This window comes from Entelurus aequoreus, linkage group LG10 (assembly GCF_033978785.1).
Source record: "Entelurus aequoreus isolate RoL-2023_Sb linkage group LG10, RoL_Eaeq_v1.1, whole genome shotgun sequence".
NCBI classification, from domain to species: domain Eukaryota; kingdom Metazoa; phylum Chordata; class Actinopteri; order Syngnathiformes; family Syngnathidae; genus Entelurus; species Entelurus aequoreus.
Window position 1 is genome coordinate 23,067,974 of NC_084740.1, and position 23,808 is coordinate 23,091,781.

The 23,808-nt window shown below is 36.4% G+C and overlaps 1 protein-coding gene across 5 annotated transcripts in view; it reads right to left on the bottom strand.

Annotated features, from left to right (window-relative positions):
• stard13b (StAR related lipid transfer domain containing 13b) overlaps positions 1–23,808 on the bottom strand; it is a 208,775-nt gene that overhangs the window by 149,112 nt on the left and 35,855 nt on the right. For all 5 annotated transcript variants that reach the window (XM_062060320.1, XM_062060318.1, XM_062060321.1 and 2 more), the window contains 2 exons: positions 8,607–8,750; positions 5,324–5,443 (listed from right to left, as the gene is read on the bottom strand). In XM_062060320.1, the coding sequence (XP_061916304.1) occupies positions 5,324–5,443; positions 8,607–8,750 (264 nt within the window). The remainder of the gene's footprint in view (positions 1–5,323; positions 5,444–8,606; positions 8,751–23,808) is intronic.

Consider the following 23,808-nt stretch of genomic DNA (forward strand, 5'->3'; position numbering starts at 1 on the left):
AAAGCCATCACTCCAAATGACTTTGTTCCAGAAGTTTTGAGGCTAGTCTCTGTGCTGTTTGGCGTAATGTAAGCGGGATACTTTGTGACATTTGCGCAGAAATGACTTTCTTCTGACGACTCGACCATGCAGCCCATTTTTCTTCAAGTGCCTCCTTATTGTGCATCTTCAAACAGCCACACCACAATTTTTCAGAGAGTCCTGTATTTCAGCTGAAGTTATTTGTGGATTTTTCTTTGCATCTCGGACAATTTTCCTGGCAGTTGTGGCTGAAATCTGGCCATTGTCGTGATGGAAAGACAGAAAAATGTGATGGCAGCCATAGAACCAGAACTGAAGCTTATTTCGGCGAATCAGTCCTGTTCAGCGACATAAGCGGTACTCAGAAAATCACCCCGTGTGACCTCCACCTATCACATGGGGCTTGAATTTAATATTTAGCTTTTTTGCGATGCCGCCTCAGAAAGACGCCAATGATAGCAAAGCATGGAGCAAACTATTAAAACTCAACAATGATAAAAAAAACTACATGTATAATTTTCCAAATTTTTGGAATAAATAAAGTGAAAAGTTATTAATTGGTCGTTGATTAGTTAGGGGGAAACAAGCTAAATTGTCTTGAACTTATTCACTAAATTGCATCCAAAGAACTTGCCTGAATAAAAATTATTATTTTTTAAATATCTGTGTTACTTTTTATAATACTCTTTTTTTAAATTCATGCATGTAAAAAAATGATCAATAGCGCTTGTTCTCTACCAGAAATCGAGACAAATTTATATTTTTCCCATAGCACGACAATAACTTTGAGGTGGTCATGTGACCAAAAGAACATACTATTTCTTTAGGACATTGTCCAAAGAGCGGTACAGAGAACATTTGAAATGATAAATCTTTTGGACAAAATAAAAGTCAAAATATTCCACACAAAATAGAAAAAACATAAAAAACATTTAAAAAATGTAAAACATTTAAAACTTAAGTATCTATAAATAGGTCTGAAGCTTCTGGAAGATTTGAATCATTTAAAGTAAAAAATAAAATAAAAAATAAATCATCAAAACACTTTAATGAGTTTATAAATGTTTCGGTTAAGAAGGGCACGGTGTGAGTTGTTGGAAAAAACTGTTCCAAAAATAATAATGCATCAAAATCAGTATTGTTATGAATTATTGACCTTTTAAAGGCTTTAATTACCTCATCTAGAGTATTCCAATTTGCAATTATTTTTTTGGGGAAAATATAGCATATTTTGTGTTTTTCCCATCAAACGAATTGTGGGGGTTTTTTGTGTGTTTTTTTACAAAAAAAAAAAAAACAAAAAAAAAAACATTACAATTATATAAGACTTAATTTCTATGGATAGGTCTGAAGCGTTGAAAAAAAATTAAACAGTTCAAAGTTTGAAAACAATTAATATATGACTTAAAACACTTTAATGATGTTTCAGCTAAAAAGGGATAGTGTGAGTTTTTGGAAAAAACTGTTCCAAAAATAATAATGCACCAAAATCAGTGTTTTAATGAGATCTTGGCCTATTAAAGGCTTTCATTCCCTCATCTAAAGTATTCCACTTTGCAATTCATTTTTAGAAATTTTGCATCATTTGTGTTTTTGCCATTATAAAAAATGTTTAGTTTTTTTTTGTTGTTTTTTGTACAAAAACAGAATAAAACATTTAAAATTAAAATAAAAACATTACAAATATATAGGACTTTATTTCTATGGCTAAAATTTAAACAGTTGAAAGTTTGAAAAAATGTTTAATATATGACTTACTTATAACACTTTTTTGAGCGTGTCCGTTTTTCGGTTAAGGAGGAATTGTGTGAGTTTTTAGTAAAAACTGTTCCAAAAACAATAATGCATCAAAATCAGTATTGTTATGAATTATTGACCTTTTTAAAAGGCTTTAATTACCTCATCTAGAGTATTTCACTTTGCAATTAATTTTTGGAAAATATAACATATTTTGTGTTTTTCCCATTATAATTTTTTTTTTTAATTTTTTTATTTATTTATTTTTTTTTTACAAAAAGAGCATAAAACATAAAAAAATAAAAACATTACAATTATATAAGACTCCATTTCTATGGATAAGTCTGAAGCGTTGAAAAAAAATTAAACAGTTCAAAGTTTGAAAACAGTTAATATATGACTTAAAACACTTTAATGCAGTGATCCCCAAACTACGGCCCGCGGGCCGGATCCGGCTCGCCAGCGTCCAAAATCAGGCCCGCGAGAAGTCCCAAGTATAAAAAAAAAAAATGTTTTTAAATTCTGTCTTTTCTTATCCACTTTGTACCGCTTGCTACTCACAGTGTCTCCTAACCGCTCAGGCAAATCATATTGTCTAAAAATGCCTTTTCTCATCGATAACGTGACATCATCTCGTGCGCGGAAAGTGCGCTATATATATATATATATATATATATATATATATATAGCCCGGCCCCCGGCCAAGTTGTTTTTACCCAATGCGGCCCCCGGGTCAAAAAGTTTGGGGACCCCTGCTTTAATGAGTTCGTCCACTTTTTGGCTAAAAAGGGATAGTGTGAGTTTTTGGAAATAACTGTTCCAAAAATAATAATGCACCAAAATCAGTGTTTTAATGAGTTTTTGGCATATTAAAGGCTTTCATTCCCTCATCTAAAGTATTCCACTTTGCAATTCATTTTAGAAAATTTTGCATAATTTGTGTTCTGCCATTATAAAACATTTTTTTTGTTTTCTTTGTTGTTTTTTGTGCAAAAAGAGAATAAAACATTTAAAATAAAAATAAAAACATTACAAATATATAAGACGTTATTTCTATGGCTAAAAATTAAACAGTTGAAAGTTTGAAAAAAATGTAATATATGACTTACTTATAACACTTTTTTGAGCGTGTCTGTTTTTCGGTTAAGGAGGAAATGTGTGAGTTTTTGGAAAAAACTGTTCCAAAAACAATAATGCATCAAAATAAGGGTTATTTTAAATTATTGTCCTATTAAAGGCTAAAGTATTCCACTTTGCTCCTCATTTTTGGAAATGATGCACATTTTGTGTTTTTCCCATCATTGTGTTTTTCAAGACAAATTGCATATTTTCCCATTGAACGACGGTGGCTGTGAGGCGGTCATGTGACCAGAAAAAACATACTATTTCTCTGAGACACTGTGCAAGGAGCGGTACGGACAACATTTGAAATGATAAATCTCACTGACAAAATAAAAGTCAACACATTCCAGATTATCTGCACACTGATGCAAATATGAGGTGCATTCCATGTTGTTTTCCTTCCATAAAACATCTCGGAGCTCAAGAAGCGGTTGACACGTTGGACCAGGTCTTGGTTGGGATTCCATCTGCATCGCATTCCCGTTCCCTGCTGTCAGGACTTTAATACAGAGCTCTTATGTAACACACACACACACACACACACACACACACACACACACACACACACACACACACATGAAGAGAGAGGAAGATTTATGCGCAATTGTTGTTGACCCCTCGTCTCATCTGTTTTTCAACATCTCGTCGCACTTCCATGGGATCTGAGGCCGAGAGGGTCGAGGTCACCCGGCAGCCTCGTCCCGTCGGCACATTCGTGAAACATTCCCAGCTGTTTTTTTGTGCATGCAGCCACGTTTTGACCCGCGATGTGTCGCTATTTTCAAGAGGAGCGTTTTAAAAGAGGCAGCTGGCACCTAATTCCTGAGTTTATTAGAAATGTGGCAACATCTGTTACCTATACCGCTTTTCAACATACAGTATATCTGCTTTTGGATGAAACTGAACATATTTTCTACTTGGAACATTACAAGCTGATAGTCAAATTGGACATATATATATATATATATATATATATATATATATATATATATATATATATATATATATATATATATATATATACTGTATATACAGTACAGGTCAAAAGTTTGGACACACCTCATTCAATGCGTTTTCTTTATTTTCATCACTAATTTACATTGTAGATTGTCACTGAAGGCATCAAAACTATGAATGAACACATGTGGAGTTATGTGACTACCTCTTGAAGTTCATCGAGAGAATGCCAAGAGTGTGCAAAGCAGTAATCAGAGCAAAGGGTGGCTATTTTGAAGAAACTAGAATATAAAACAGGTTTTCAGTTATTTCACCTTTTTTTTTGTTAGGTACATAACTCCACATGTGTTCGTTGATAGTTTTGATGCCTTCAGTGACAATCTATAATGTAAATAGTCATGAAAATAAAGAAAACACATTGAATGAGAAGGTGTGTCCAAACTTTTGGCCTGTACTGTATATATACACACACATATATACATATACAGTATGTATACACACATATATACATATATGTATACACACATATATACATATACACATATACATATATACACATATACATACACTTGTATACATATACAGATATACATACATACAAACACACAAAAAATACATGCACATATAGACACATATATCCATACGTATGCGCACACACAGTAATTTTTTTTGCCAAATGCACAATCTGGATCTAGATTTAATATGTTTTGAAAATTGTTTTGAATCTAGAATTGTGTTGAATCGAGATTGATTCTGAGTCAAATTGTTACCCCATGAGTCATGAATTATTGTAATATTATTTCATATAATTTATTATTGGTATTACTATGGCTCTTAAGTATGCACGTTGCAATATGAACTCCCATTAATGTGAGCAAATGTGGTTCCGAGCTAATGCTGCAGCAATTAATCGATTAAATCAATTAATGCCATTGCAAAAAAAAAGTTTTAATTCATTATCTGATGCTTTGATTAATCATTTAATGAGTGTTACTAATAATAATTAATCAAATCCGGGCTGCAGGGAGTGCTAGGAACTTTAAATTCATGGACATAGTTTTCATGCGGCGCACATGAGAGTGGTGGTGTGTGGGTGAAGTGATTTGTGTACGTTTTTTGTTATATTTCTCATTACATTTTTTATTAAAAGTGCAATTTTAATGCTGATGTGCATTTAAGAGAAAAAAAGGAATGACGGTTAAGGCAAGCAGAAAAATATGTCTTTTTTTGCAATTCCCATTGAAGCTTTAAAGTGTGTTTTATCCGATTAGTCGATTAATCGAACCAACTAATCGATACATTACACGATTACTGAAACAATAGAGAGCTGCAGCAACTATTGCAAACCATTAGTTGATGTTGCATGTTTGGTCTGGCAGCTCTAAAACGATGCTAATTAGCATAGCTAGCATCGATGAAGTAATCAAAGGTGAGATTAGACCGCCGGGGACGCGTGGGGTCAAAGCGGTGTCTCCGGGACACTTACCGCTTTCTTGCCTCTCGTCTTCGTTCCCACGGAGGCGCCGCGAGGAAGACAAGACCCGCTTTGGCTCGGCCATTCCCGTCCTTCTGCTCGCTCATTCAGGCCTTGGTTCAATGCTGAGCGCTGAAACAACATCACAGCAACATTCAAGACCTCTGTCCAAACTGGACCAGACTAGACCGGGACAGGACGGGATGGTGGAGGTGAAAGAAAACAAAAAGGTCAACGTTTATGGTGGGCAAAGCAAAGCCATTCAGTGTGACGGAAGCGGACAAAGACGCTTGTATGTGAGGACGCTCCTTTGAGAGGACAGAGACTATGACTTCGTCAAATATGCCAGTAAAGATGTCTCGTCTGGCCCGGGTGCCTGTCATTCCTTGAAGCCAGCACCAATGAATGCTCGGGATGGTTCTGCAGATGCCTGCCAGGCATATGAGCCCCTCAGAACCATTCCTAAAGAGCCCCATCATACAAAACACAACAGCGTCTCTGTGCAGCCTCACACACACATGAACCCCCGAAAAGAAGACTTTTGTCCCTAAATGCTACCTCCGCCAGCACAATGGCCGCCTGTTCTTGGCTGCAGTGTCACACTGAGGACGTGCAGGCCTCCATCAGGAAAAACAGGGCAAAGTTAGAAGGGCGGCCCGACAAAGATGGCTGTGTCCATGCGGGGACCGTGTCCCCAGATGGAACTAGATTAGAAGAAGACCACGTCCTTAAAACTTGAAAGCCAGCTGGCTGTATGTTCGCTCCTGGCCTGAATAAGGGTGCTGGACAGAGCACTCTTCATGGATTTAAGAAGGACTGACAGCATGACCAAGAATGCAGGAATGTTCTGGATGTCCCAGCAACAGGCTGCTTCATACTGCACAGCACATGTCCATAACGGCCGCATCAAAGCATGAACTAAACTCTTCTAGTCCTGAACCACTGCAGACAAAAGGGTAAAAACTAGAGATGTCCGATAATATCGGACTGCCGATATTATCGGCCGATAAATGCTTTAAAATGTAATATCGGAAATTATCGGTATCGGTTTCAAAAAGTTAAATTCATGACTAAAACGCCGCTGTTCGGAGTGGTACACGGACGTAGGGAGAAGTACAGAGCGCCAATAAACCTTAAAGGCACTGCCTTTGCGTGCCGGCCCAATCACATAATATCTACGGCTTTTCACACACACAAGTGAATGCAAGGTATACTTGGTCAACAGCCATACAGGTCATACTGAGGGTGACCGTATAAAAAACTTTAACACTGTTACAAATATGCGCCACACTGTGAACCCACACCAAACAAGAATGACAAACACATCTTCGCACCGTAACACAACATAAACACAACAGAACAAATACCCAGAACCCCTTGCAGCACTAACTCTTCCGGAACGCTACAATATACACCCCCCGCTACCCCCCCACACACACCTCAACAACGTCCCCCCCGCCCCCAACCCCGCCCACCTCAACCTCCTCATGCTCTTTCAGGGAGAGCATGTCCCAAATTCCAAGCTGCTGTTTTGAGGCATGTTAAAAAAAAATAATGCACCTTGTGACTTCAATAATAAATATGGCAGTGCCATGTTGGCATTTTTTTCCATAACTTATAAATAAATGATAAATGGGTTATACTTGTACAGCGCTTTTCTACCTTCAAGGTACTCAAAGCGCTTTGACAGTATTTCCACATTCACCCATTCACACACTGATGGCGGGAGCTGCCATGCAAGGCGCTAACCAGCAGCCATCAGGAGCAAGGGTGAAGTGTCTTGCCCAAGGACACAACGGACGTGATTAGGATGGTAGAAGGTGGGGATTGAACCCCGGTAACCAGCAACCCTCCGATTGCTGGCACGGCCACTCTACCAACTTTGCCACGCCGCCCCTTGGCATTTTTTTCCATAACTTGAGTTGATTTATTTTGGAAAACCTTGTTACATTGTTTAATGCATCCAGCGGGGCATCACAACAAAATTAGGCATAATAATGTGTTAGTTCCACGGCTGTATATATCGGTATCGGTTGATATCGGAATCTGTAATTAAGAGTTGGACAATATCGGAATATCGGATATCGGCAAAAAAGCCATTATCGGACATCTCTAGTAAAAACTGGTCAAAACATGCACCCGACTGCGTTGTCTGGGCTATTACTTTTCTGAGAAATACACCACATGGGGGCGCTGCTAATGAAAAATGTATATTGTGTGAAATGTCTGTCAATGCCTTGAGTAAAGTAGTGTACCTTTAGGGTGAATCACCACAACATGGTACAGCACGTGTGTAGAATATTAGCAAGGTTGATTGAAAAACATGGCCGCCATCAAGAAAAATGTGTCTATTGATGATGAAGCTTTGCGGAAATGTGTATTATATGTTTGCTAGGATGTCTTAAAAAAGCGTTTAGAGCTCTACCACAAATTAACGACATTCATTTTCACTAGAGATGTCCGATACTGGCTTTTTTGCCGATATCCGATATTCCAATATTGTCCAACTCTTAATTACCGATTCCGATATCAACCAATACCGATATATACAGTTGTGGAATGAACACATTTTTGTGCCTAATTTTGTTGTGATGCCCTGCTGGATGCATTAAACAATGTAACAAGGTTTTCCAAAATAAATCAACTCAAGTTATGGAAAAAAATGCCAACATGGCACTGCCATATTTATTATCGAAGTCACAAAGTGCATTATTTTTTTTAACATGCCTCAAAACAGCAGCGTCCCGGAAGAGTTAGTGCTGCAAGGGGTTCTGGGTATTTGTTCTGTTGTGTTTATGTTGTGTTACGGTGGGGATGTTCTCCCGAAATGTGTTTGTCATTCTTGTTTGGTGTGGGTTCACAGTGTGGCGCAGAGTTGTAACAGTGTTAAAGTTGTTTATAAGGTCACACTCAGTGTGACCTGTATGGCTGTTGACCAAGTATGCCTTGCTTTCACTTGTGTGTGTGAAAAGCCGTAGATATTATGTGATTGGGCAGGCATGTAAAGGCAGTGCCTTTAAGGTTTATTGGCGCTCTGTACTTCTCCCTACGTCCGTGTACCACTACGTACAGTGACGTTTTAAAAAGTCATACATTTTACTTTTTGAAACCGATACTGATAATTTCCGGTATTACATTTTAAAGCTTTTATCGGCCGATAATATCGGCAGTCCGATATTATCAAACATCTCTAATTTTCACCAGACCATAATGCAAACATACTTTTAGTATGTTTGTTTTCTTGGTACGCTATAACTTTGATCGTTAAACTTGACCGGTAGTTTGATAAACTCACCTGTTTCTTGCGGGTGGTGCAAGGTGTGTCAGAGGGGGAGGAGCCAGCGCTCAGAGCCTCCTCGATGTCCAAATGGAGCTGGTCCAGCTTCCGCATCAGCTGACTCATTGACTCACACCAGGGAGACGTCAGCAGTGGGGACGCCTGTCAGGAATAGGAGAGAGGAAATGAAAATGAGAAAAGTAACAAATTGTGTCAGCAAGGAGTCGAATCCATAGTTCAGTACATTGTTGAGCTTTTTGTCTTCAATTACTGGTTAGTTTCACTCAAATATTATTTTATATTTAACTATCAGCTTTTGAACACTTTTCAACACAAAAAGGCAAAGCTGTAGCACTTCTAAAGTAGCAGACACCATGTATATATATATATATATATATATATATATATATATATATATATATATATATATATATATATATATATATATATAGGTGTGTGTGTGTGCGTATTTAGCCTAAATAGATTATTTATCATTGTTATACAGTATAATATGTAACATACAGTGTATATGTAATGTCAGTAATTATACAATTATGTCTAAAAATGTGTTGTTGATATGAATTTTCTTTTCTTTTCCAATAAATAAAAAGCATGTGGCTGGGTAAAAATATGAACGAAAAATTGAATATATATACAGTATATATATAAAAAAATATATATATATACATACATGTATTATATATATATATATATATATATAAATATATATATATATATACATACATATATATATATATATATATAAATGATAAATGGGTTATACTTGTATAGCGCTTTTCTACCTTCAAGGTACTCAAAGCGCTTTGACAGTATTTCCACATTCACCCATTCACACACTGATGGAGGGAGCTGCCATGCAAGGCCCTAACCAGCACCCATCAGGAGCAAGGGTGAAGTGTCTTGCCCAAGGACACAACGGACATGACTAGTATGGTAGAAGGTGGGGATTGAACCCCAGTAACCATCAACCCTCCGATTGCTGACACAGCCACTCTACCAACTTCGCCACGCCGCCCCTATATATATACATATACATATAAATACATACACTATATTGCCAAAAGTATTTGGCCACCTGCCTTGACTCACATATGAACTTGAAGTGCCATCCCATTCCTAACCCATAGGGTTCAATATGATGTTGGTCCACCTTTTGCAGCTATTACAGCTTCAACTCTTCTGGGAAGGCTGTCCACAAGGTTCATCCACACCAGACTCTGACATCCATGTCTTTATGGACTTTGCTTTGTGCACTGGTGCACAGTCATGTTGGAAGAGCAAGGGGCCCGCTCCAAACTGTTCCCACAAGGATGGGAGCATGGAATTGTCCAAAATGTTTTTGGTATCCTGGAGCATTCAAAGTTCCTTTCACTGGAATTAAGGGGCAAAGCCCAACTCCTGAAAAACAACCCCACACCATAATTCCTCCTCCTCCAAATTTCACACTCGGCACAATGCAGTCCGAAATGTAGCGTTCTCTTGGCAACCTCCAAACCCAGACTCGTCCATCAGATTGCCAGATGGAAAAGCGTGATTCATCACTCTAGAGAACGCGTCTCCACTGCTGTAGAGTCCAGTGGCTAGTGACGCTTTGCATTGGACTTGCTGATGTATGGCTTGGATGCAGCTGCTCGGCCATGGAAACCAATTCCATGAAGCTCTCTGCGTACTGTACGTGGGCTAATTGGAAGGTCACATGAAGTTTGGAGCTCTGTAGCAACTGACTGTGCAGAAAGTCGGCAACCCCTATGCACTATGCGCTTCCGCTGACCCCTCTCTGTCAGTTGACTTTGGAATATTTAGGAGCGAGGACATTTTACAATTGGATTTGTTGCACAGGTGGCATCCTATGACAGTCTCTGAGCTCCTGAGAGCAGCCCATTCTTTCACAAATGTTTGTAGAAACAATCTCCATGCCTAAGTGCTTGATTTTATACACCTGTGGCTTGGCCAAGTGATTAGGACACCTGATTCTCATCATTTGGATGGGTGGCCAAATACTTTTGGCAATATAGTGTATATACATATACATATAAATACATATATACATATACATATACATATATATGCATATATACATATATTTATACATATATATTATACACACACATACATATTTGTATTTCATGTTCTGAAAAATATATGTAATTGTTAAATACAATTTTCTTTAAATGTAGTGGGGTCAACATACTGTATATATTTTTTATTGACTGTATTAAGACGTTCTGCAAATATTCATTTTTTCACACTTAATACATTATGAAAAGTGCTTTTGATACTTCATTAAATAAATAAAAAATGGGGCTTGTTTTTTTGTCTTTTTAAAATATTTTTAATAAATATTTCCTTTTTTCACACTAAATTTTTTTTTTAAAAATACCTGCAATTGATTTGATGAGAAAGTCGTATTTACTACTGTATATGTATTTATTTTTATAGATCATATATATTTCGATTGTAATATTTCATACATTTTTCAATATGTATTTAACTATTCAATGTTTCAATACATTTGTATGTATTTATTAAATTTGTTCTTTTGTACCACAAATAAATTTGCAATTTTACTAGTATTTTTCTAGGTTTTTTTGTTTGTATGTTTGTTTGTTTTTACTTTATTTAGCTGCAAAAGATGCACAGACTATTAGAAGCAGCCCTCGGTGTGATCCCGTGCCCACTGCAAGCAGAATAACAAACATATTGTTAAATAGTGTCAATCAAAAGTGAGCATTATTATCTTTGTAAAGGCAGAATGTTTGTACTGGACGTCATTCAATGGCGCGGGCGTACCTAATGAAGTGTCTCAGGTCCACGTGTCATGCTTGAGGTGAACTTGTGAACATAAACAAATGTCAAAGCGAAAACAAAAGCGAACTCTGCGGTGAGGCTGAGATGCTCCACATGGAAATGTGATCTGCTCGGCCACTTCGTCGGGGGGTGAAAGAGCAGAGCAGGAAGGAGGCCTGCAGCAGACATGTGTGCCATGTGGGGACTGATGGAATAACCCCCCCCCCCCCCCCCAGCCGACACAGACAGTGTGTATAAATAGAGCATCCTCACAGAGAGGTGGGGGAGGAGGGCTCAAGACATGTCGTCTGGGCCTCATAAATCAACACAAGTCACAAAATGATCAATATCATCACAATCACCTGACTGTGTGTTCTGTGTCGCATACATCAGTGCTCATGTCGTGTTCAGCATTATGACATCAGAAATATCAATTCTCGCTGACTCCATGTTTGACCCCTCCTGATCCTCCTGGGACACAGCAGGAGGGCAGCAAAGAATTCCAGTTTGTTAAGAATACTCTCTTGTTACACTTAACCCTTTGCAGAGTATTTTTACTCAGAGGTTGTTTTTTTTGTGCCAAAATTCAATTAATTAGATCATTACAATCTGCATGATTAAAAACAAAACTATTAAATTGTCCATTCATTATGTAAATCGTTGAATAAAAGTAAAATAATATTGGAGCTTTGTATTTATTTGTTTTTAATTATCAGACCATAAAATTATTGTATATATTTCTTTCCAGTTGTTTACTGGAATTGTCATTCATTTGTTGGCTTTCATAAAGGACAATTGTTTGCAATAAATGTACACAATTATTAGTATTTATTAGTAAAATTAGTATTAGTTATGACTAGAGATGTCCGATAATATCGGTCTGCCGATATTATCGGCCGATAAATGCTTTAAAATGTAATATTGGAAATTATCGGTATTGTTTTTTTTTTGTGTGTTTTTAAAAAAAAATTAAATCATCATAAAAAACACAAGATACACTTACAATTAGTGCACCAACCCAAAAAAATTCCCTCCCCCACTTACACTCATTTACACTCATTCACACAAAAGGGTTGTTTCTTTCTGTTATTAATATTCTGGTTCCTACATTATATATCAATATATATCAATACAGTCTGCAAGGGATACAGTCCGTAAGCACACCTGATTGTGCGTGCTGCTGGTCCACTAATAGTACTAACCTTTAACAGTTAATTTTACTCATTTTCATTAATTACTAATTTCTATGCAATTATTTTTATATTGTTTTACTTTCTTTTTTTATTCAAGAAAATATTTTTAACTTATCTTATTTTATTTTATTTTATTTTTTTAAAAAGGACCTTATCTTCACCATACCTGGTTGTCCAAATTAGGCATAATAATGTGTTAAATCTGTATATATTGGTATCGGTTTAAATCGGTATTGGTTGATATCAGTATCGGTAATTAAGAGTTGGACAATATCGGAATATCGGATATCTGCAAAAAAGCCATTATCGGACATCCCTAGTTATGACTTTGTTCTTGTAAAAAAGATATATACCTTTTGTCACAATATGCTGACTTTTGTGTTTTAAAATTATGACTGATGACATATCTTAATGTTAAAACTTTTTTCTAATATGATAATGACTAATGCAATTTATTCTCGTGATAGCATGATTAAAAATAGAGAAAAAAAAAAGCACTATTTTTGTACAAATAACTTGTTTTTTTCTACTCAAAATATTACAATTTATTCTGGTAAAAGTGTGATTCAAAAGTTTTTCAAAATTGGAACAATACAATGTTATTTTTGCAAAATTATATATATATATATATTTTTTTTTTAAATAAATAATAAAACTTTACCCAAGTAAAACTACAAACGGTTCTCGTGAAAACACTTTTTTTTTTTTAAATGGAAATATTTTAGTCGAAATGACCTTTTTCTCCTCAAAATATTTATTCTCAAACCATTATTTTGGTACAATTATGCCCCCCCACCCATGATAGCACATAAACATAAAAAAAACAATAATAAATTGCACTATTCAAGTAAAAATGACTTTTTCTGCCTCAAAATATTACAACTTATTCTGATAAAGGCGCAATTTATTGTCAAACCATTATGGTGTTTTTTAATCGAATATTACAACATTATTTTGGTAAAATTATGACTTCTTTCTCATAAATATTACGACTTTACCTAAGTAAAGGAAGAATCGTCTCCATATAGCACGACTTTAAAAAAATTGCACAATTGTAGTAAAAAATACTTTTTTCCTCTCAAAATGTTAAAACGATATTGCATTTTGAAAATTAGCTTATTCTCTTAAAGTTGTCCATTTTCTCTTGTGATTTTCCGACTATTTTTTTTTAGGTAAAAGAAAATTATACCCGTTTTCCCCAAAAATAATATTACTTTTTTTTTTTTTAATTAATATTTTTCACCAAAATAAAAAAATTTCAGTACTCATCTGCATACTCTCAAGCCAGAATGAAGGCAATGCCCAGGTTTCAGTTATTTCAAATAAGTATACTTAAAAGTAATGTAAAGCAGACACCAGACGATCCTTCTCCCTGCTGACTGCCAAACGGTCAGCTGACCAAGCACTTTTTCTTTTTTTTGAATCCCCCAATCCCAGAGGAATGACCTAAATCTGGCCAATCCCCCACCCACCCTTTACCCCCCGTCTCCCCAGGGTTGCAGATGTCGCCTGAGGTCAGCGATAGAGGAAAAAACTGAGCGGTGAGTGTGGAGTGTGTAAGGGTGTCAGAAGTTCTACAGTGTGGTCCTGCGTGTCTGTCATACATATCTTGCTGAGGTCATCGTTTTTTGTTTCATATTTGACCTTCGGTGCTGTCACAAGCAACACTGATTGCAAAAACATTGACTGTACACACGTCAGCGGGGGGGGGGGGGTGTACTAGTACTACGTGTGAGTTAGTAGTTGTCGATAAATGCCATTCAATGGGACAAAATTAGGAAATTAATAATAATAAAAAAGTTTTAACTTTATCTTCTCTTACTGCTATATGTCTTTTGTTGCAGTATATTTTAATAAAATTTATTAATTATTGTAGGTTATAACTGAATATGTTAAAACACTAAAACAGTTTATGAATATGTTAATTCTGTAGTAAAAATAAAAGTAAAAACTATTGGATAAAATTTTTTCAGATACTGCATGATTTTTTTTATTTAAAAAAATGTTTTATTTATTGAAATAAATCAAAAATATAAAAAAACTAAATTTTTCATTTTATGTTGAATAAACATACAGTATCTGTATACAGACTCTCATGCAACCAAGAAAGGACATTATCAGAAAATATATCACATTGTCAGTATTGTTTTTCTAAAAATGTTTTTAATAATTATACGAGAGTTAATAATGCTCATATTTTACATGGGCTGCCATATGAATACAATATTTGAATGCAGACACTCATGTGGCCAAGAATGGTTAAAAGAAAGGGAATTGTTTTTTAATTCTTATATCACAATCAAAGATTTAAAGTTATTGTATTAATAGCAAATCAATCATTCCATGTCAAAAGTAAAGCCAAATATAATATTACATTACCGACCCTCTCATACAGCTACATGCAGCTAAATAAATAATATACACAAAAAATAGAAGTAAAACTATTGGACACGTTGTATTTATGTGACAATTTTCATAACAATTACAATTGTATTATTTTATACTTTATAACATTTCAAAATAAATGCCATTCAAATGTTTTGATTCAGTATGTTGGTCCCCTCATACAGTTAAAAAGGTTTAAATAGTGAAGAATAGTTGAATACCTTGTTGACAAATTCTGTACTTGTATGGGTGCCGACCGAATTCCGGCCCATGTAAATTCAAACAGTACAATATTTTGATACCCTTGTTGCACATGACAACACGTCCGGTTCTCGACTCGCCACCGGCTCAAGCCCTTGTTGAGCAAACAGGCGTATTTACATCGGGCTGCCCTTAGGTCGGGGGTCTGTAACCTGCGGCTCTAGAGCCGCATTCGGCTCTTTAGCGCCGCCCTCGTGGCTCCCTGGAGCTTTTTCAAAACTCTATGAAAATAGAAAAAGATGGGAGGAAAAATATATTTTTGTTTGAATATGATTTCTGTTGGAGGACAACATGACACAAACCTTCCAAATTGTTAGAAATCCCAATGTTTATATTAAACATGATTCTCTGATGAGAATATTTGGCGAGCGCCGTTTTGTCCTACTCATTTTTGAACTCACTGTAATTTGTTCACATGTATAACTTTTTTCAACGATGCCAGAGAAAGACATATTTTATGCCACTCATTCTTTGTCTCATTTTGTCCATCAAATGTTTTATGCTGTGCGTGAATGCACAAAGGTGAGCTTTGTTGATGTTATTGACTTGTGTTGAGGACTTATCAGGCATTTTTGGTCAGTGCATGACTGCAAGCTAATCGATGCTAACATGCTAATTAGGCTATCTTTATGTACATATTGCATCATTATGCCTCATTTGTAGGTATATTTGTTGAACTCATTTCATTTCCTATGTCTTCTGTGTATTTAAATTATATTTGAATTTCTCATTATTATCTGTAATATTGGCTGCATTTCTGATAGTTCTCTGTGTGCCATGCAAACGTGACCCAGCTTGCATAGATTGTTATACATCCATTAGAAGAAGACAGCCTGCTGTTTCCTTTAACTTGGACACACACATCTATACCTTTGGACATTCTAAGCTAGTAATTTAGAGGAGTTATCTTACACCCTGAGAAGCCTGCATTTTACTAATGTTTTTCAACGTTGTAAAAATGGGTAGAATAAATATTACATTTCAATATTTCTGTCGACTAAGATTTGTGTCAGCCTGCGACACAGTCATTTTGATAGTAGGCTAATGTAGCTATAGACACTTACATCATGTGTTGACTTCATTATATCACTTATAGAAGGCTTTTCATTTTTTGCGGCTCCAGACAGATTTTTTTTCCCATATTTTTGGTCCAATATGGCTCTTTCAATATTTTGGGTTGCCGACCCCTGCCTTAGGTAATATTCTAATTGTCCATGTCAACAAATCAAGCCTGACTGATAGAAAGCGCTGAAAAGTAAGGCTCCGTTTTTCAATCTGCGTTAGCCCGATGCCACTTTAGGTAGCCATCCACAAGCTTCTGGCTCAATTTTTGTTTAATCTGACATCACATGGACAAAGATTAGACCTTCTGGAGGAAAGTTCTGTGGTCAGATGAAACAAAAATTGAGCTGTTTGGCCACAACACCCAGCAATATGTTTGGAGAAAAGGGGAGGCCTTTAATCCCGGTAACACCATGCCTACAATGTCAACAAATTAAGCCTGCCTGATAGAAAGCGCTCATAGGCTACGTTTACACTGCAGGGTAGGATGTCTGATTTAGATTGTTTTGTCAAATCCGATCTTTTTATGTCGACGTTCAAATTACCCAAAAAATTTCCAATGTGAATGCAATCTGACCCGCATTCGGACGTGAAGTCATGACGTCACACGTGATGCAATGTCCACGTAATTAAACATGGCTCCAATTGTAGTTGGTCTCAGTCCTGGGGCATTTGTGGCAATTTCAAGGATTTTGTGCAATTAAAGCCCACATATTCTGAATGGAATTATCGTGCGTAGAAGATTAAACATGAAGTTTGTGGGACATTTTTTTCGACGTCTGCTCCAAAGAGCCTGTGGGTGAGCAGTCGGAGACAGCTGATAAAACATTGACGCGAGTTCCTAAAGTATTATTTTCACCTGTTTTCTGCTCATTTGTTTACTAATTTTATTGCAACCTTCTATTCTGGCGAATAATTTTGACGTTTATCGCTTTTTGATGACGTATTGGTTGGATGAACGCGACTGGAACTGTCACGCCAAATTTCTTCCCCCTACAAACCCCCCCCCCCCCCATTTACTTCCGGGGTCATTTCCTCTTACGTCATTTCCTCTTACGATAGCACTTCGGCTTTGACTGCCCGTCGCTGGAAGGATACTTGTTTTGTTTTGTTTTTTTTGTTTTTTTATAATATAGCGTTAACAAAACGTCTGTATTAATCGGACAAATTAACTTGAGGATATTCCTGACTGCACATTTGACTCGTGGACATATGCAGAAATGAATAACAGTGTACAATAGGTTAATTCATTATCAATCAACATTATCAAACTTTATTAAAACTAAATGTATTCATTAAATTCAGTTTGTTTTAGTTCTCTGTGTAAGTGAACTAAATTAAAATGACATTTATGTGAACTTAAATTTTTTTAGTTTCATTCGTTGTTTTTACGTCAGCACTCATGTTTCCCATAAATCGTGTTACTTATGTGAACAAATACTCATTGCACATTTGACTATCGTACAGGATGGAGAATTAAACGATTTTTGATTCGTTTTCCACGGGTCAACACTACTTCTGGGTTAATTTCGATCGCTGTCAATGACATAAGAGGAAATGACGTAAGTAAGAGGAAATGACGTAAGAGGAAATGATCCCGGAAGTAAATGGGGGGAGGGAAGGTTTTTGTAGGGGGAAGAAATTTGGCGTGACAGAGCGTTCAATTTATATCCAAATACGAAAGAGGCATGGGTCGGATCTGAAAAATCCGTAATTGCGCCATTCACATTGTCATGAAAAAATCCGATACAGGTCACATATGGGGAAAAAAAATCGGAATTGACCTGCAGTGTGAACAAGGCCTAGACATGCTATCGGTTAGCATTAGCGATATTACATGGCAATTTCAACACCTCCAGATTTGGATTGGTTTGAGTTCATTTCGAACATGCATGCAGTCACAGTATGATACATCATATAACATATTCTTATTTCTCTTTACGACATGTCCGAATAGGAGTAGGAAGAAGCAAAGCTTATGTAATCCTACCCCTTTTTCAATTCATTAATATTACTGACACATATGATCACTTGTAACCAGTGTTGGGACTAACGCGTTACTTTGTAATGCGTTACTGTAACGCCGTTAGTTTCGGCGGTAACTAGTAATCTAACGCGTTATTTTTTATATTCAGTAACTCAGTTACCGTTACTACATGATGCGTTACTGCGTTATTTTACGTTACTTTTTATGTAGTATTGGCTTGAAACAGAAGATCTGAGTGTGTTTTGTGGCAGCACTACGGTGTCGTTCTTCTGAATCTCTTGTGTCACACGGAGGAGCCGCCGCGCTGGGTGTGGGTCTGAGGGAGGGGAGGGGTGCGCGCAGCAGCATTCGTGAGGGAGGGGCGGAGACAGAGAGAGCTGTTAACACGCACGCGTCGCCAGGCTCAGCTTTTTACCGATAGATTTATCAGATTTAATTTTTTATTATCTATAGCAGGGGTGTCAAAAGTGTGCCCCGGAGGCCATTTGCAGCCCACAGTTAATGTTTTAAAGGCCCACAGCACATTCTAAAAATACTATTAAAATAAACAAAAACATAACAAAAGTGAAATAAAAAAGCTTAAAGGTGAAATGTAATTTAGAAAACGTTGCAATGTTGACTAATAAAACAAAGCAGTTTTTTTTTTCTTTCAAACTCATTGCTCAAAACATAATATTGAATCAAAATCAATGTTATTATGAATTATAGTACACACACTCTGTCAATTCTCTTATATACTCTTTATTTCTAGACTTCTAGAGTGTTTGATTATCACATTGCTCTAAATGTATAAATAATACAATTCACAAACATAAAGAGGGATCCTAGTGGGCCAGGCCAATATTTCCTTATCTCTATACTAAAACTGGGGAAATGTGTAGAGTGTTCTGGGCTTCAGACATGATTTTATTTCAGAATTCCTTGAGAGAAAAAACGCCTGGTTAGGCTTTGGTATGTAAAAATAAAGTTAAAGTACGTATTTGGTTTACAGCTATGTTGTTATTATGCTGTTTGTTACTTATGTATGTTATGTTGCAGCTATTTAAAATAGTTTTGTCAATTTGTTCTGGCCTGAAATAAGTTGGCCCTTTGAAACATATCTTTGTCTTTGTGTGTTGTATGTAGACCACATTGCTTAGCAGAGTTCAGTGATGCAAATGCATGTCAAGTTGATCAACACATTGTATTATTCTCCAGTGCAGTAACAGTACTGAAATGAAGGCTAAAAGGGCATTAATGGGAGATTTAAAAAAAGAAGTAACTAAATAGTTACTTTTCACAGTAACGCATTACTTTTTGGTGTAAGTAACTGAGTTAGTAACTGAGTTACTTTTTAAATAAAGTAACTAGTAACTGTAACTAGTTACTGGTTTTCAGTAACTAACCCAACACTGCTTGTAACACAGTTTACAAATACAACAGATCTCTTGATAGGCAGTTAAGTTTGGTCATGAAAACTACAACTCAGATGCACGTTACAGTCAAACAGCTGGTGAGTAGTAAGTACAATACTTACAGTATAAACACTCATAACGTAATGGCAAAGACTACTTTCTGGCTATAGCAACACACCTAGGGCAAACTGTGATGAACAATACCTGCTAAAAATCAGTTTTCAAATGAATCGCGATACTTTTTTGTAACGATTTTTAATCGATTAAAAAAATAAATAATTTATTTATATATTTATTTTTTATTTCATTATTTTATTTGTTTCTGTCCCTTCCAACAGAACAAATAATATTGTTGATATAAATGCCCATATTTGCTGTGCATATTTACTTTGGAAAAGCGAACTCTTGGATACTTCTTTTGTTGCCTTATTTGTATTTGACTTTATTAAATGTTTGGGAAGCATTTTATGAAACAAAACCAGTTTTTATTTTAAGTATTACAGACATTTATCTGAGTTGTTTATCGATTTTGTGGAGGAAAGTAGTTAATCATAGAACTGGCATCCAATGTTATTAACAAGTACTGATTTTGAATCGGGAATCGTTTGAATCGAGAATGGATTCTCAATTGAATCATTAAACCCAGATTCTGAACTAACAAAGGTCTTAACTCATTCTCTTTCTATGCCACATCAATGTGGAATGCGCTCCCAACAGGTATAAAAGAAAGGGCATCTCTATCCTCCTTCAAAACCGCAATAAAAGTTCACCTCCAGGCAGCTACAACCCTAAACTAACACCCTCCCCGGATTGCTAATAATCAAATGCTAATAATCAAATGTAAACAATCAAATGCAGATACTTTTTCTTATGCCTTCTGATCTCTCTCTCTCTCTCTCTCTCTCTCTCTCTCTCTCTCTCTCTCTCTCTCTCTCTCTCTCTCTCTCTCTCTCTCTCTCTATGTCCACTACTTGCTGTCCATATCCTACCCCCCCCCTCCACACCCCTGATTGTAAATAATGTAAATAATTCAATGTGATTATCTTGTGTGATGACTGTATTATGATGATAGTATATATGATAGTATATATCTGTATCATGAATCAATTTAAGTGGACCCCGACTTAAACAAGTTGAAAAACTTATTCGGGTGTTACCATTTAGTGGTCAATTGTACGGAATATGTACTTCACTGTGCAACCTACTAATAAAAGTCTCAATCAATCAATCAAAACGCCCGAGAATCGAATCGAACTTTGTGGTCCCCTAAGATTCACAGCCCTAATACTTGCAAGTGAGACTCAGAAGAGTAAGAAAACACGATTTAACAACTGGACAGCACAGTTGTTATTATCAGCTCACTGTTAGATCTTAAAAATTTGATTTTATCCTTATACAAATTAACATTTATTAACACACAAAATTGCTGAAAATTGGTACCGTTAAGGACTGGTATCGATTCCCAGGTACCGTATCGGTTCAAATGTCCTTACTGACAGTGTCAATACAAAATAGTGTTATTATTTAAAATTTTAATATTTTAAGACAACACTTGAAATGGGGAGTTGGTGTTTTTTTCGTTTAATTCTATTAACACAATGTGCCGCGGGGCCAATAAAACCCATCCGTGCACCGCAAATGGCCCCGGGGTCGAAATCTTTCCTTTTTTTGAAAGACTGAGACAGTCAAAGTACTAAAAATCTCCTCAAGAAGTCATTGGACAAGAAAAGTTGCAGTTGAAAAGGCTGACAGGAAATGAGCGAGGCCCGTGCATCCCACAAAACGCACGCCTCACTGCAGTCACACACACACACACACACACACACACACACACACACACACACACACACACACACACACACACACACACACACACACGCACACACACACACACACACACACACACACACACACACACAATCTCTTTGTCTGTACCGTGACATCCCCACATTTTTTAGGAATGTGGCCACTGAGAATAAGACAGATTCCAAAGGAGACTTGAGTGAGATTCATCTCATCCCGGGCCTTTTCTCCATCCATCCATCCATCCATCTTGGCGCCATGGCAACAGGGCTGCTATGAGTCAATCCAATTGAGATGAATGCCTCCATGTTATCTTGTGAGGGACAACTATAACTTTATCAGCACAAATTGGCCAACATTGTGGGGCCCAACTTTGCGTCTTTGACATGGAAATGAGGAGCTGGAGTGTGAGTGGAGTCTGGGCTGGCTGCCTGCTTGCTCGCCACCCACAGAGTGCCACAGATCACCATGGAGTTATGTTAGGGAGTCTGACGCTGCAACCAATCGTGCAAAAGGCCAGCGTGGCTACCCGGGTCACTGCGGGGATGCATTGCACCACTTATATGCTTCTGGGAGTCAACCAGAAGCTTCAGGAATACTTCAGGATGCACAACATCATGCAAGCGAGCTTGGAGATGACAAGCTGGGAAATCATGCATATGTCGCCCCCTTATGGTTAGCGTTATTAACAGCATCTTGTCATTTTTGGGGTTTTTGCATAATCAATCCATCCATCCATTTATCGCTTGTCCCTTATAATGCGTGATACAATATTTTGCAGATGTTTCCCGATTTGTCAATACATTATAATTCTCAATAACTCATCTGATTTTACTATAATCTTTTAAATAGTATAAATTAATTACAAAGACATAAAAGGCCATGCAGAAAATAGAAAAAAAATACTACCAAAATAAATTAAAGAATAATTTTATTTTAAAATGTAATTGTGATTTTGCGAGTGATATTACAAAACTAAAAATGTAGTATTACACAAAAAGGATTTAATATTTACAGAATGAAGTTGTGGTATTAGTTAATAACAATGCAGTTTTACATGAAAAAATGTGTAACATTTCAGCAATAGTCATTATGTAATGAGAAAATAAGTAATACATCAGTCATATTTTTTTATAGGAATAGAGTTCCTTCGTTATATTTACGACTTTAACGATTTTTTTTTCCAAATATAAAATATATTACCTTTTCAGTGTGCCCGTAATACTATGCTCTGAACGTATATTTATTTGACCTGTAGTGGGCATAATATGTGTTTGAGGACCACACTTAAAATAGGGGGAAATAGTACCAGAATAAAATTGAAATGTTATGAGGGAAAAAAGAGAACTTTTGTAATTTTGCAAGGAAAGGGCAGTGATATTTTGAGAGGGTGTGGAATCAGGATAAAATAATCTGAATCTCTAAGAAGAACGTCCTATTATATAATATATTAGTCATATTATTATGAGAATAATGCTGTAAAACAAAGGGGGAAAAACAAAAAATGTTCCAATAATAAAATTGCATTGCAAAAATAAAATGGCAATTTTGAAGAAGAATAGTGAAGTGAAGTGAAGTGAATTACATTTATATAGCGCTTTTTCTCAAGTGACTCAAAGCGCTTTACATAGTGAAACCCAATATCTAAGTTACATTCAAACCAGTGTGGGTGGCACTGGGAGCAGGTGGGTAAAGTGTCTTGCCCAAGGACACAACGGCAGTGACTAGGATGGCGGAAGCGGGGATCGAACCTGCAACCCTCAAGTTGCTGGCACGGCCGCTCTACCAACCGAGCTATACCGCCCCGCGGTATATAAATTTGTCGGGGGAAAAAAGTTGCAATATTACAAGAAGAAAGTCTGAATTTTTCAATTGAGGTTTTGTACAAACAATATAAGAACTAATATAAGAAATTTCAGAACCTCTGACATATATCAGCAACCTATCATTTCTAACCGACAAATTCCCAGACAAAATGAAAATTGCGAAAGTCGTACCAATTCATAAGAATGGAGACGTACACCAGTTTACTAACTACAGACCGGTTTCATTACTGCCACAATTCTCCAAAGTCATGGAAAAACTAATCAATACCCGATTAGATATATTCATCAACAAAACTGGGACGCTCGTGGAGAACAAATATGGATTCCGAGCAAATATCTCAGCATTGATAGCATTAATCAAAATAACAGAGGAAATTACCAATGCAATAGATGGTAAAGAATGTGCGGCCGTAGTATTCATGGACTTACAAAAGCATTTGACACAATTAATCATGATATTTTAATAAAAAAATGTCAAACGAAATGGCATCAGAGGTTTGG